Raw genomic sequence first — 15686 nt, forward strand, 5'->3', positions numbered from 1 at the left:
ATGTAAACACTGTCAAATAAAAATAGTTGTTCAGTTCTAATAAAATCATTACTGCCCCAGGCTATTGGCTTACAGAGTAATTTCGTATTATTTACTGTTTACATGATAATTGTGGATAAAGTATTCATTGTGTATTTTATCACCACAGTATCTGAGATTGTTACTAAAAAAAATTGTACAGTTCTATTAAAAACAAATTAATAATGACACAACAAAATCTGTTAAAATGTTTTGCTTTAATGGTGTTAACACACATTCCATACTGGTGAACCTATTTTAATGTCTTCTAGTTACATTTAAATCATCACACTTTTGTATCTAGCTAGATTATTTTATTTATATATATATATATATGTATATATCTGTTTTTTCCCGGTACAAATTTGTCTTAGTACCAGTATAGAATCATCCAATAAAAACCCAAACAAATTGCGCAATCTATAACGAAAGATTCTTCACCTAAGTCTACATCTGATGTAGCTTATCTCTATAATACCAATATATTAAAAAATACTTATTCAGTTTAATTGCTGCAGCAGCCAAGCTTTCCAATTGACAGTTTTACTTTTTATCCATGTGTATCTTAACAACTGTTGTTTTTCTGTTCCCTTCTTTTTGTTCTTTAAATAACATGACCTTCGCTAATTTTGAAAAATAAAATATGTTTTTACCATTATAGTTATATATATACATATTAAATCTAAATATTTTCTAGAAACCTATATGTACAGTTAACTTGATTTAGTTATGCACTTCAAATCACCTCCAATTTTTAAGTTGAATTAGTTTATAATGTTGCAACTTTAAAAACTCATGTCCTGTAGTGAGGAGGGCCTCCTTGTTTCATATTACTCAGCAATTCTCGCAAAAGCTTGTTCTGTAGGTGATGACTTTGCAGATCTCTATGATTTAATTGTTAAAAGATGCAGTAAGGATCAGGTAAATTTAATTTATATAGATTTATCTTTTAACATAGAAAACACATCTAAATATATTTAATGTGTTTTATTAGGTTTTTTTTGTTTTTATCATGTTTTTTTGGTAACCGTTATGATCGGTTAGGATAGGACTGTTTTTTGTTATAAAGTTATACTGTCATTAATTTGCTTACTTATCGGCACTAAAAGATTCTTGTATGAAGATGATTATGTAAAGATTTAAAAGATAGAAACACTTAATCTTAGTTAAATCAGAAATTCCATTTTGATTGCAACAGTATAATGCCAATTACGCAATATTAAAAGATTATATGTGTTTTTGATAAAGTACATAACTAGGCTATTCTACTACACAGCATAGCAGGTTGATATTTATTACTTGAGCATTAGTCTGTGTCAATGTTTTTGCAGGCATTGTGCATGTAATTTAAACCTTTCCAAAGACAGAGTTTTTAGTGAGACAGTTGGAAAATGTAAATACTGAATAAGTTAAAAATTAGCATGAGCAAAACCAAAAATGATTGGACTAATATAAAGTAACATCTAGACAAGATTTGGCCCTTGCGATTTAAATGGCCCAGTTTTTCACTATTTTTTTTTATAGATATCACATATGATATAAATAGTAAAATCTAAAATTAGGACCATACTATATGAAATCAAATTCCATACTATAAATTTCAACTTTAATATAAACATATATAATATTGGTTGTTATTTTTAATAGTTTCTTGGTATTGTCATTAGGGATGCACATTACAGAATAATTAGGTATTCTAGGATATCCTAGAATACTATATTTCGAATCTAGAATTCCGAATCTAGAATTTCGAATCTTTTTATATTTATAGGAAAAAGAAATTTTACCCACAAAAGTCAGTTTATTGACCCTTTCATAGCAGCCTTGTTGGGTCATGAGCTGTAAAATGATCAAAAATTGTACTATTGGGTAGTTTTTGCGTCATGAAACGTATAGCAGGCTATGAAAAGACGTTACGAAACGTTTACTCTCGAAAGTCCCACAAACACAAAAATATTTTTTTTCAAAATTAATAAGTTTCAAAAATTGTTACTATAGTATATGAGATGACGTGTAATGACGTCATTAAACAGAACACCGAATCCCATAATAAGATTCGAATACAAAAGGATTCGAATCTCATGGATTCGAAATTCTGTAATGTGCATCCCTAATTGTCATTGTACTACCTATGATCTAATTAGGTATATTTAAATAATATTGTTCTACAATATAATTAAAATGGAAAAAACAAAGGTTTTCTGGTCAGTTTTAATATAAACATAGGAATACGGGTCTTGGTTTTTGTTTTAGTATTTAGTCTAGGATACCATTGTTAAACACTTAACAGCTATGTAAAAACTGTATTAAGGTGTAAAATTGCCAGTCACGCCTTTTAAAAATTGGGGTGATATACTACTTCAGGCATAGGTGCCAATTTTTTTGAATGCAAGGGGGCAGGAATAGTTAGATGTGCATTTCTGTCAAATCTAACTTATTGCTTCTTGATTTACTGGTTAATTTAGTGGAAATATTCCCAAGATAGTCTGCCTGCTCTGCCACCCCAGGTTTGGCGCATATGACCCCAAGAAGTCCTTACATGCTGCTTATAAACATAGTTCATATACAGGCTGTTATTTTATTAATTTTTTTGTTTTCCAAGGCGGATCATGCGCTGGAGAAAGCTCGTGAACTTTCTGAACTTAAACCCCAGACTTTAGCTATCAAAGTACGTTGGTTAGAAGCAAAAATACCCGCCGCTCTGCGACTCACTGCAGACATGGCATCGTCGTTGAAGACACAGAGCAAAGAAGATGATGCGACCCGCATCAGGAGTAAATCCTGCTGTCAGGATGTAGTTGTGGAGGTAGGAAAGTCCGTGGATGTTGGAATCTCGTTTCCACTGACCAAGACTTCGATGGAAATTGATGCAAGAAAGAAACTCGCTAATCCTGTCATCGAAAAGTTTGAAAACGAAAACTCAATTGAACTGGGAGCCATGAGGTAATTATAAACACGTGGAAACTGTTTCCTGCTTATAATCTAAGGTGGCTGGACTCAGTATACTGATTTAGCAAACGTGTACGGTGTACTCTACTATCCCAATAAAATAAGACCTATATACGCAATCAATGATTTAGCTATTTGTTGATAGTCCTGCGAAAACATCTGTTTGGCTAAGTAGCTTGTGCTCATTGCATATGTTAATTGTTATTTTTTGTTGTTATTTGTTACAATATTATATTGCTCTTATGTCACAATGTTCGTTTGTATACAGTTTGTAAATCTTAACCTTTAGTATTGTAAGAATCTAGTGCTATGAAATACCTAACATGCAAAAATCAAGTCCAACCAATTGCTGTATAACAGAAATATATCTCACTTAAATGTCTCTGCAAAAAAAGCCTAAAACAGTAAAAAATAGTAATATTTTATCTTTTAGTATTGAATTATTTCAAAACTTATGCAGAAAGAAATCGTCGAAACAAAGGGAGTCAAGCCCGTGTTCAAATGATGAATCCAAAAGTTCAAAGGGTAAATCAAATCCAGGTGTGTTTTATTTTATTGATCCTTTATGGGCGCTGCGGAATGGAGAGTGATGAAACTTTTTAATAAGTTTTGTAATTAGTCCATTGTTGTTTTGTAAAGTATTCTTGCATTAAACTATCTGAACAGACCTTTTCTGATATGTATTTATACTGTTACAGAACTTACTATATTAATTTGTTGGCATTAATATGAAAAAGCCTTGTTAATTGGGAATTTCTGTAAAATATGAATTGATTGTAACTTGTAAGGTTATTGTCTAATGTCTAGTTTTTCTTGGAAGTATTAAAAAAAATTGACCCTAAGGTTATATATGACTAAGAGACTGATGATGCCATTTAGGTGAAAAATATATTTTATTATACCATTGATTAGACCAGATTTTTGTAGCACTAGATCTCCAGTCTTTAGCAATGCCAATGCTTGTCTGGTTTGTTTATTTTTGAATATTCTGTTTACAGAAGGAGCCTCTGGTAAGAGCAGCCGTAGCCTTCGTCGTAAAAAGCTGAAAGAACAAAAAAACAAAGAAGAACCTCAAGCTGCTGCTAGTATTTCTCGTGAAGAAACCCCTGTGTCCAAAACCAAGAAATTAATGAACAAGGAGAATAAACGAGTAGAACAGAATCAAACACGGCAGAAAAAAACAACTTCCACCAAAACAACCGACAAGCCAGAAGACATCGAACAGCAAAAGGAGGCCAAAAAGGTTTGTACAGAAAAGAGTTAAACAATTTTGTGTCAGATGGTTACGTAATTATGCTGATATGCAAAACATTTTTTAAATTTTACATGGAATCTGCAGTGACATTCCAAAAATACAATTGTTGTAAAACAAAAAAAACCTCATTAATTAATGTGTTAAACTCTGTATACTGTGGCTCTGCTCGTTCGTCACACTGGCCGCATGAATAACTTACATAAAACTTGCTGTGTGAGGGTAATCGGCCAAATGTAGCCTAAATCTTAGGTCCCCAACAAGGACTTACCCTTCTTGAATAAAATATATGGGTTTTAAACTTTTTTGCAAAATAAAGTTTATTTAAAACTTCTCCCTTGCCCCCAGCTGCTTACAGATGAGGTGGTGGCCAAGATTGCTGAGGAATTTGATGATAAACCAGAGAAGAAGCAAAAGACTTCAGTGAAAGAGAAAGTCCAGAAGAAGAGGAAGAAGAAGACAAAGAAGATGAACATGGAGGACACAAAAGAGCAAGAGGCTAAACAGATGAAGGAGCAAAACGAAAACAAGAGTATGTAACTTAATAAAACACTCTTTTTTTAGTTACGATTTTGCGTATTTTTAAAATGCAAGGACAATATATATTTTTTTAAATCAGTTATACATGTAACATTTTTCAATATATTTTATTGCTTCATTCAAGTAGACTGATGATGTCGTTTTAGGCAATATATATCGAATTTGCATGGAATAAGACTGGGTGGGCTTAATTTTTGTCTTGAAACCAACTTTCTAGCACTTGATCCTTGTTTTCAATATTTTGTTGTATTTTTATGACTTTTCTTTGCAGATCATCTTCATGACTCCTTGCCTACTGAGCAACGGGAAGATTATGATCTGGAACCGGTATCTGATGACCCACTGCTGTGGCAGCATAACATAGGCATCCCCTTCATGCCCTATTCTCGTAAAGGGAAAACTAACCTTGACAGCAAGGGGAACAGTTTAGCAAGCAGTAGTGAAGAATGCTCTTCCTATACCACTGGACAGTCCACGCCAGGGATAAATGATCTTGCTCCGGATACTGCCTCTGGAGGCTCCGATGTAATTGAGCAGATGAAACCTGCTCTTCCGGATGACTTTCCTCCAATTTTTGGTGCTGAAAAACTTTATGAGGACGATTTTATCAACGCTCTTAAAAACGGTGTGGGTGCGGTTAAAGAAAATGCCGTGAAAGAAGAGTTGAATCCTGATGATGGTGCTACAGGTCCTCCGGACTCTAATGAGGACCCTATTCTGTCTGCAGAAGTCGGTAGCATCCTCCACAATGAGTGGGGACTTAATTTCATGCCAGACAGTGATGAGATGAATGAAATACCACCATTTGAACTCCCATGCATCAGTGACTTAGGTGACGCCCCAGTAAAAGAACACAAAGACATTTTCTTCCAGGAGGTGGACGAAAACCAGAACACTTTAACTTTTTCCCAAGAAGAATTTTGTTTCGGTTTCGGCCCAGTGCAAGATGGTTGCAAGACGATAATGCTGGAGGGTAAGCAACAAATAGTGGACACGGTTCCGCTAGTTCAAGGTTCAAAGCTGGATTTGGTTAAACAGTTGGACGATGCAGGAAACTTTGATTTGCACCAAGCTGTAGCTTTCTTCCAGCAAGGTGAGTTTTGTTTTAAGTTTTTTGGTATCTGTTTTAAAGGTAGATTTTTACTACACAATAACTTTTGTGGGAATGTTTGTTTTTTGTTTTGGAAAGTTTTTGCCAAAGTTACAATTTTAGAAAATTAAAAAGCAAACAGAAATGTTTAAATTCGGTAATTGTAATTGCTAATGCAGATACCTTTAAAAAGTGTTAAAAAATTTATTGTTAAATGAATGCTTGAATCTAGTTAAAATTTCGTAGATTTTGCATTCTTTCATTTACGACATACATACATTGTGTACAAAACCTAAGTCATTAAACTTACAACCTTGTTAAATACCAGTGGTAGGTTCAATAATTAATTATTAATAGCAAGTAAATGCATATTGATAAGCTGATACGGTTGTGTCCTCTGTGTATGTAAACACTACACATGGGTGCTAATTGCTTTTTGACAATAAAACTAGCTTTTTGATGTGTTTAAAAGATTTATCGGGAAGACTGTTGATATTTCGGTTTGAAATTTATAAAACAGGTTACTTCTTTAATAAATTTTATTATATAAAATTTGATCTAACCCAGTGGTACCTCATGAGTCATGGGTTGTCTAAATTATTAGACATACACCAAATTGAAAACATAATAATTACCAAAAATTGCCACAATGTTACATATGTGGTAACTTATAAGTGAGCTAACAGGCATAAGATGTATGAAACAGAACACCCGTATTATAAAGACTGTCATTGACCTGTTGCGCTCGCCTATAAGATAAAACAAGTTGTGTTTAGTGCATAAAACAGTAAGAATATCAAAAAGATTTTGACCCGGTGTTCCCTTGTTTTTCAGAGTGGGAGAAATGTATAAAGAATGGTACTAAGTATGAGAATTTAGGAGGAATTTGAATCTATTTATTTCACCTTGAAACCTCGATTGGCACCTATGAGGCAACGAGGATCTATGCACAAACAATTTATAACGAATGACTAGTAGCACTGTTATTGTGTGTCTGCACACATGATGTCATACGCATTAGTTTCAATAGCACAGTACCGTGTGTGTTAAGTCTGGTTTCAATTAAATCATGGTGGCGCAAGATGGTCCCACAACCATAGGTGGTTGAGGCTGCGCAACTTTACTTTTGCACCGCGTTGGTGCAGTGTCAGTTTTGCATGATTCAATCGCTCGTTTTACAAAAGTTTATTTTAGTCTCATCACCAGCCATTTCTATACAGATAATGCTGTTTCTAAAGAAATAGCAGTTTCATCTGACTTCACTAGTTCCCGGTGTGCCCATGAACAAATTCGAATTTTTCGCTAGCTATTTATTCGTTTGGTCGCTGCTTTTGATTGCTCCGCTCGTTAAAAAGTCGTTTTGTACCCAAGGAGCGAAAACAATAGAAAATGAGTCAGTTCTGATGTTATCACTTGTGTTTTACTGATAATTTATAAGAAAACTATAGATAGGTGCCAGCCAAGATTACAACAACATTAATGCTGTTTTAGCAAGTATCAAAACGAAACGTTAATTTCCAGGCAGTTTTTTTAGAAGGTAACAAGAACAGCATAAGATTTTAACTAGCAAGTATTGCTTACTTTATTGCAAATACAGCTGTGTAACAAACACTAGAGGTTTACGAGCCGTTTTGGAGGTTTTTCTGTTAGGGTTAGAGAAATAATGTCTGTATATAATAGAACGTAATCGCCACTAAGAACATTTTTACAGTTTTTCACTTCAAACTGCCAAAAAAATGTTTGGTTTAAGTATTGTCAACTAAAAATTCCGCGATAAGTTTTCGAGATGGCATGCGACGTAACTTCCCACTGTGCGCATGACCATAATGGAGCAAAATGAAAATTTCCTAATGGATTATAGGATATACCTAGTCTAGTCTAAATCTCGTCAAGAATTAAAGCTTTTCAAAAACTGCAAGTAATTGTCACAAGAGCTTTCGGTGAGGTGAGGTGGCAAGAGTCTACACGTGTTTCGTTGAGCAAGGTTCGTTGTCCTAAGCATGACGTTTCAATGTTTGTTTGTACTTGCTTTGTTCGTTAGTTTAATTAGGTAGATCTCCCATGAGATGTATGAAGCTATTGAAATCGCTGATGGACCAATAACACTAATGCTAACAAAGCTGTTCAACAAACAGTGATGTTATTGTAATTTGATTGGTGCTACTAAACAAAGACACCCACAAAGAAGCACCCAACACCAGATAAAGCGACCAATGAGCCGCATCAGTATAAAAACTCGCACACAAAGTTACATACGTGGTAACTCGTAGCCGACACGAGGTGTAAAAAAGAAGACCCGTGTTTAAAGACTGCCGTTTTCCAGCCACGCGAGGATAAAGCGAATGAGCCTTTTAAAAAAAGGTATTAAAAAAACGTTGCAATGGTTCGCTACATTAATTTACAATGCATACCACATTATTCATTGCCCTTGCACACTTGGATTTGGACTACCAAAATGCGAAATAGCAAAATTGATTTTAAAGAGCTTCGTGCTGGATTGTTTTGGCCCATTGACTTTTTGGGTCGTTTTTTTTTCTGACAAGAAGATTCCCACAGCCGGACGGCCAGCACTAAAAACGTCATCACATTACTATTCCATACGGGGGAAACTAGACTGGCAATGTGGGTTACGGTGTTTTTCGTCATGTGACAGCCGAGCTGATATCACAGTCGAGCAGCTGCTGTTAGCGGTGACGGTAGCCTACAGTCAATTGAGCTATACGTCTTCTAAGCTGGCAGAGCAACGTCGCCGTTTCATGAAGTCTTATGTGAACTAACAGCATGGAGACCAAGCAAGATGGTAGCGCATCTGAGGACCGAGAAGGGTCAAGGTAGTGGAAATTTTACTTTATATTCGTTATTTAATTTTACGACACCTTAGTAACTTATTTTACGGCATCTTAGTAACACTGCTTAGTATCAAACAGCGCATATAGGCAATTTACAGTGGCCAGTATCGGGCTATACAAATTTGCTAAGCACTTTTATTAAACGGATAACGCTTATTACATTATCCTTACTAAAAGTTTGCTATTTGAGCTTATTATTTACTGCTTAGACTTTTGGTGGAATAAAAATTTCATATACCTTATTAACTTATTAGGATTAGATTAGATTTATTTTCTTTGCAGGTCGCGCGGCCGCAAACGAACTGCTCGAGAAATCGCCAAAATGTTCGAACAGTTGAAAGAAAGACATATTCTAAGAAAGCGGGAGTGGAAAACAGAGAAAGAAGAGCTACTTCGGCAGGCCGCCGTAGTAAGTAACTACGTGCCTTTTTACTAAAATTTAAGAGTTTATACATTCTATGATGAAGTCTTGCTGGATGGCAGACCAAACATCGGAAATAGACTACGTTTTTTTAGACCAGATGAGCCGTTGAAAGATTATTTAGGAGTTTATTATTCGCTGTTTCACAAATAAGTATTTTGATGCCTTATACGGAGCACAGCCAAAAACAATCAATGAATTGTATATAGACATCGTGCCATATAACCTAGCGTGGCGTTTAACGTTAATAACATTAGTAAATACCCAAGAGTAATTAAAGTCCTAACTAATTAATCCTTCGCGGAACTTCTGATATTAATTTTTTACCATGCATATGTTTCCCATGTATGAAATAATTAATGTAACTTATTTTCCCTCTGTAACTCAGGCAGGGCAACTTACCAGCTATGTAACTTTGTGGGTAATTTTTGTTTGTAGGCGGCAGATAGTAAAAAAATCCTGTTGGATTTAAAGAAAGTTCTGGAAGGATTAAGGATTGAATTGAAAGAGGAAGAGCGGAAGAGAAAGGAGGGGAGTGAGATTCACCAAGAGGAGAAAAGAGGATGGGACGAAGAGAGGACCAACCTCTTGGATTTAATACATGAAGTAAGATGAGTTTAACTTTAAATTAATCCAAAATGTTTTTTTTTAATATTCTATTTTTTTACGATATTGCCACAATTGAACTAAAATACATTTGTGCTTATTCTGAATAATTAAACGTTACAGTCTGAACAGAAGTCATTCACCAGTTAACTGCCAGTGTTCTGCTGGCATCATCCTATTTTAATTCGTTTTGATCGTAGCGTCATGTACCCTACTATAGTAAGATGACGTAACTGCAGTGTAGTATTGAACAGCTTGATCGAGACCAATTCCCAAGGCGTATATAACGGTATATACATGACTACAGGTCAAATATATATTGGCTCAGCATTTTCTTTGTCCATGAGAACTAATATTGTTTGTGTAAATACGACGTAATTACAACAATTAGACAATGGGTATTTTTAAGACCTGTCATTTAGAATATTATGAAGTTTTATTCTTAATAAATAATCACCCGTCGCTATAAAAGGGGGTAATGGGCCAAATCTGTACCAAGTTCCAGATACTTCACACAAAACCCGATCTTTTTTATGTTTTCTGTCTCTTCCAATATTCAACACAATTTTGCAGAAAACGCAAAATTACATAATATATAGAATATGTCAATTTAAAAAAAAAACACATTTATTTTCAGCTTGAAAAAAGCAGCCAACGTAAGCCCACAAACCCACAACCAAGCAATCCGTCTGAAGTCGATTCTTTAAAACGGAGACTTGAAGTTAGTGATCGTGATTTGAACTTCATGAAAAAAATGAACTCAGAAATTGAGGACGAAAACTCGAAGTTAAAAAAAGAGTTTGAATCAGAAAGGATAAAATTGATCAAAAAACACGACGACGAAGAGAAAAAATGGTCGGCTCTAAAGCAACAACTGCTGGAGAAAATTCAATACGTATGTACGGTATAGTTTTCTATATACACGTTCATATTAATTTTGAGTATTAGACTGAATCGTTTATACATAGTATAGTAGGGCAGGATAAGATGATCCCATGCTTTCATTCTTTTATAAAGAATATTTACAGAAATATAACCATAGCCCCGCCACTATATACGAGCGTTGTTAAAAACACAATTAGGAAAGTATGAAATATATTATATACCATCTTACCCCAAATATTATCCATCTTACCCCACGCTACTATTATTCCTAACGGAAAACCATACCCTACATTGCATGTGTTGAAACCCATATTTTTGTTGCAATTACTGTCGCGAGAATGTAACACTTCAACATTAGTCTATATTAATAACTTCCATACAGCTTGAAGAAATAAACATGACGCCATTCCCACTACACGGCAGCCATGTGACGTCATCATGTAGCGACGATCGACGTCATCAGACCTCCCTCGAGACGACGAAGCCAGAAGTAAGCATGGTGCGTACGCCTTATAAGGCTTTAGATAATGTATTTTGTAAACCTCTATTTGTATCATGTATGTAGTAGCACAGTAAACAGGTAGGTACTCGACAACAGTTACAAGAAGCCGTCTGTTTAGCCAGTATAAGTGCGAACATCATAGATTAGTCTTCTTTATAGGCCTATAGGGTATATATGTGTCTATTCTCACAGTCACAATAAGCTGTATTCCTATACGCACTATTCTACAGTAGTCTTATTTTCTTCATAGGTAGTATTCTACAGAAGTAATATTCTATAGATACTATTCTACACTATTCAGTCTATACCATTCTATGAATAGGTACAATGTGCTTTTTGTCTTATTGCATTCAGTATAATTAATAAATTACCAAAAATAAAAGAAGTTTCCTTTATTCGATGAAGTTGTTTTGTTTCAGGAATCAAAACGAATCCCAGCAGTGTTGACCACTGATAAAACTGCCTCTGCAAACCTTACTACCGAGACTTGTAACTATGAACAATTTCACAACACTGTGGATGCCGTAAGTTTAAATTCATGTTTTAATATTTTATAATTCAAGTGTTTCAATTTTTTTCCAATGCATCTCAAAACATACAATGGCGTAGCCACGATCATCTCCGTATACTTTCAGACCATATAACCGCTGCCCATGTATAAGAAGGGGATGCCAGTAATCTAACAAATTTGTAAGAATGTCATAACTGTAAGCGTTGAAACATATATCTTCTGTTTCAATGATTTTTCTATTATTTTTTAATAAAATTGTTTCAATGTCTTTAATGCGAAACCTTTTTTTGTTATTTTATCAGGCGTTAAAGCAAATTGAGAAAATCAGCGAAGACTTAGATAACATTAACATTGAACCTACCAGCCCCCGTGCTAATGACGTCACATCACCGGAAGTAGAGACGCGAAATACGTCATCATTGTCGTCAGACCTGGTCGCACATCCGACCATGCCACGGCTGGCTGATGATATCCCTCAGCAAGCTGCTAACTTTGTTTCGGCTCAAAAAGCTACGGATTTCGTTGCTGAAAGGAACGAAAAGCGAAAGAGGTCGAGATCGTTTTGTACCAGAACAAACGAAGAACCAGCAACCGTCGAACCGATGCAGAGACGTTCCTCTTTAAGCCATTTCAGTTCTTCCTCACTTAGCCCGACGAAAACGAACTCTCCTGATTCTCGTGGTCGCCAATCAAATTCGAACCGGCAACATTCAGTTTCTCCAGCACGCACAACTCCTACTAGCACGACAGGGTCAAACCGTTCTTTCGCCAAAGTTGAAAAACATTATGTAGCCGGAAGGCCGACTCATTCGTCGGTAACATCCTTTTCGCCCAATCCCGCTAAAAAGCTTCCAAATCTGCATCAACAGTTGCTATTTTTCGGAGGAAAGCCTGAAAGAGGCAGTAGCGTTTCACCAAGGCCCAATTACACGCAGTCAACCAAATCTTCGTCGCCTACTAAGTTGAAGCTTACCAAAGAGAACTCCAGTGGTACACTCGTAGGAAGCCCAGACAGTTCAAGTTCCACACATCCAGTAGAACTTGTATCTGTATCTCCAGTTCGTACCACCGATTCTGGGGTCACTACTCCTCTCAAGGTTAGATTCAGTAGTATTGATGAGGATGCTACGTCTGTTCCGCCTCCCGTTGCTCCAAAACCCGCGGTGACGATCGAGAAAGATGCCTCCGGAGCACTCCTCCTTGTCGTCCCGGAGGAGAGACCAAAATCCGAAGCTATTTTAGAAAAATCACTGAACGTCGCAGAAGATCGTGATGGGAATTTTGTATCTTGTCAAAATGGTTCAGCTCTTAAGACAGGGATACCTGCGCCTGTAACAGATAAGTCTACAAACTCGCTTGGGAAGATGGGAAAGACTTGGTTCAAGAAACACTTAAATTTCAGGGACGCAAAAACAGATGAAGCAAAAATACCGAAAGAACAAGCCAACAGTAACCCTAACCCGAAGAGCAGTAAAAAGACACGATTGAAACACTACACGAAAAAAGAAACCAAATCAAAGTCAAATGTGGGGATTAGTTCGTCGTCTGACGAAAGTGACGTCACGAGAACAAAGGGAAAGTCCCGTCGTCACAGTCGAGTGAGTAACGAAGACCGAAGAGGCTCTACAGAAATGAAAACGGTGTTGTCTCGGTTTAAGGCGTCAAATTTTAATCCTAAGAAGCCAGCCGTGGTGAAACAGTTCGAAAAAAAGCTGCTGGAAAACGAAGTAAGAATGCTAAAGGAGCCGCCCAAGAAAGTACAAGCTCCGAGCTCCGCTAAAATGATCCGGAAAAAATGGAACTTGGATACTTTCGAAGATGGGTACAGCGGAGAAGACGAACTTGATGATAAAGAAGGGTTGAGTCGGGAGAATAGTAGTGAAAGTCCAACTGCCTCTTCTTTTGTGTCGTTCCGGCGGGCGCCGCCTAACGCATCATTGCAAAATTTTAGAAGCTCGAATAAAACAATTCGACCGAAGCCTACATACCGACGGAGCATGACTGACTTATCCATGCATTCAGACTTTGTTTCGAGCCCAAGCAGCAACTGGACTTGTCGCTCTGACCCGAAGGCGACTTCAGCTTTTCATAAGGTGACGCCACGATCAAAGTCAGATGCGTCTACGAAGAAATCGGAAAATTCTATAAGTGCAACATGGAAGCAAAAGATACTGAAAGAAATTCCGGAACCGACTGTTCTCGTTACGACTCTCGACCAAAACAAATCTGCGGGTGCTAAAGCTAACTCTGCGAGCAAAGAAGAGGAAACTAAGCAGATCATCGAAAAGTGCAAGAAGCTGCGGCCAAAACCGAAACGTTATTCTCGTTCCGAGACTTTACCACTAACCGCCAACCCAGCGGTTATAAAGGACATTGAACGATTTTGGGCGAACAAAAATTCGGTCCGAAACGAAGACGATAAAGCTGAAAGAAGGAGAAGTATGCCACCTGCAGTGAATGAGGTGGGATTTGACTTGAGTAAATGTAACATGGTAGTTTTTTAGTTACACTGTTGCACATTTTATTTCTAATCTTATTTTAACTATTTTTAAAAATATTCTCTGATCTTTAGATTGTTTATAAACTATGTCATGGACTACTAAATACTTTTCAACAGGCCGAGCTTGTACAACTTATAAATCACTACAAATGTGGCTAACTTTATTTATAGTAGGGTGGGGGGAGATGGGACACCTTTATAGTACACAATATCCAAATATCGTGTTTTAAACAATTTACAAAGGTTTATGAGAGTCGCAAGGATAAGGCTTCATTATTCATTGAATGTTCTTTGTTTACTATTAAGTGGGTTGAGAAAATAGAATGAAATTGTATCCCATCTTCCTCATACTGTCAACAAAGACCCCCTCTCATCCTAACCTACATAGTTTATTATTGAGCCTTTTTGCATTGAGTTGACTGTGTTTCTGTAATGCCATCGCATTGTTATAAACAGAACTCGGAGCCAACTATTCCAGCATTGACCTCGCGTTTTAAGAAACCATCGCTGAAAAACCGACGGGTTCCCTCCCGATGGAAAAAAGAAGAAAATTCTTAGCCGGCCGGATACAATCAATTCCTATTCTGTACTTTGATCCTGCTGCGATACACACAAAATGGGAGAAGATGGCTGTAAATGGAAACCCTAAAGATGAAGCTAAACAAACTTAACGGAATGAAGATGTCTACGAACGTGCTATTAACGAATCGACCAACAGTCTGCGAATTTAATCGAGTGCAAATCATATTTTCTGCTCGCATCTTTGTGCTATGCAACCAATAGCATAAACTGAGACTGTATCATTGAATATTTAACGGGTTTGAGGCCAATTATGGTGTGTGAATAAGAAAGTACGTAGGTGAACTTGTAGTTCACTGTCAGAATGTTTGCGAATGAATTGTGGGTGATTGTATGTACGTCTATGGTTACAAGCTGTATGCGTTTAATAAATTACTTCTAGAATTACTTGGACTATTAAAATTACTAGTGTTGTTGTCATTCTTTAGCAAGTGATATATACAAAGCAGTGCTTTTATTTAAAAGTAGCATTATAACGAGAGTACGCCTACGCTGTTACCCTAAAGTTTATGACTACCCGACGGGTTTTTTAATACTATTATCAAGGTATATGTAGGCCTATCTGCCCGTCAAACGATATTCTAAGAGTCAATGAATATACAATGCAGATAGCACCACAAATATTAGATCAATATAAGAACCGGAAATATAAATATCATCGCGATATGTGCTTGTTATGGAGGTCCGGTGTTAATTGGAGACAAAATATACTCCGTCTGTTACATTAAATGTTTCTGCAGCGCACCAAGCCACGATTTGACCTCTATTTTTAAATTTATAGGACACTATAATTTTACTAAAAAAATGGACTTTTGTAAGCAACAATACCAAGCAAACATACTATTCTAATTCTGCTCCCCTATAAAATGTCACTTTTATAGAGCAATTCGATACCACGCGATGGCGGCAAATTTAAATTAAGTTTAAAGATCTCACTCCGCTTTATATTTGCATCGATGCGGACGTGTTTTATTTACCGTCCTT

General features: G+C 36.3%; 2 protein-coding genes across 3 annotated transcripts; both read left to right on the plus strand.

The window, feature by feature from the left end:
- The first annotated feature begins 692 nt into the window (after positions 1–692).
- On the plus strand, positions 693–7258 carry LOC100185098 (titin homolog). The gene is made up of 7 exons (XM_002131283.3): positions 693–939; positions 2621–2961; positions 3428–3507; positions 3966–4210; positions 4568–4751; positions 5031–5852; positions 6684–7258. Exons 1-7 carry the CDS (start codon positions 814–816, stop codon positions 6737–6739), a joined length of 1854 nt encoding a protein of 617 aa, XP_002131319.1. The 5' UTR covers positions 693–813; the 3' UTR covers positions 6740–7258.
- Positions 7259–8450: 1192 nt separating this feature from the next.
- LOC101243424 lies at positions 8451–15084 on the plus strand. 2 transcript variants are annotated; one of them, XM_009860491.3, is made up of 8 exons: positions 8451–8680; positions 8981–9107; positions 9558–9725; positions 10363–10620; positions 10993–11109; positions 11532–11636; positions 11926–14085; positions 14580–15084. In XM_009860491.3, exons 1-8 carry the CDS (start codon positions 8631–8633, stop codon positions 14679–14681), a joined length of 3087 nt encoding a protein of 1028 aa, XP_009858793.1. In that variant the 5' UTR covers positions 8451–8630; the 3' UTR covers positions 14682–15084. The 2 variants fall into 2 exon arrangements, with proteins under 2 accessions (XP_009858793.1, XP_018667593.1); XM_018812048.2 differs by having other exon boundaries at positions 10993–11100.
- Positions 15085–15686: the final 602 nt, after the last annotated feature.

This window comes from Ciona intestinalis, chromosome 5 (assembly GCF_000224145.3).
Source record: "Ciona intestinalis chromosome 5, KH, whole genome shotgun sequence".
Classification (NCBI taxonomy): Eukaryota; Metazoa; Chordata; class Ascidiacea; order Phlebobranchia; family Cionidae; genus Ciona; species Ciona intestinalis.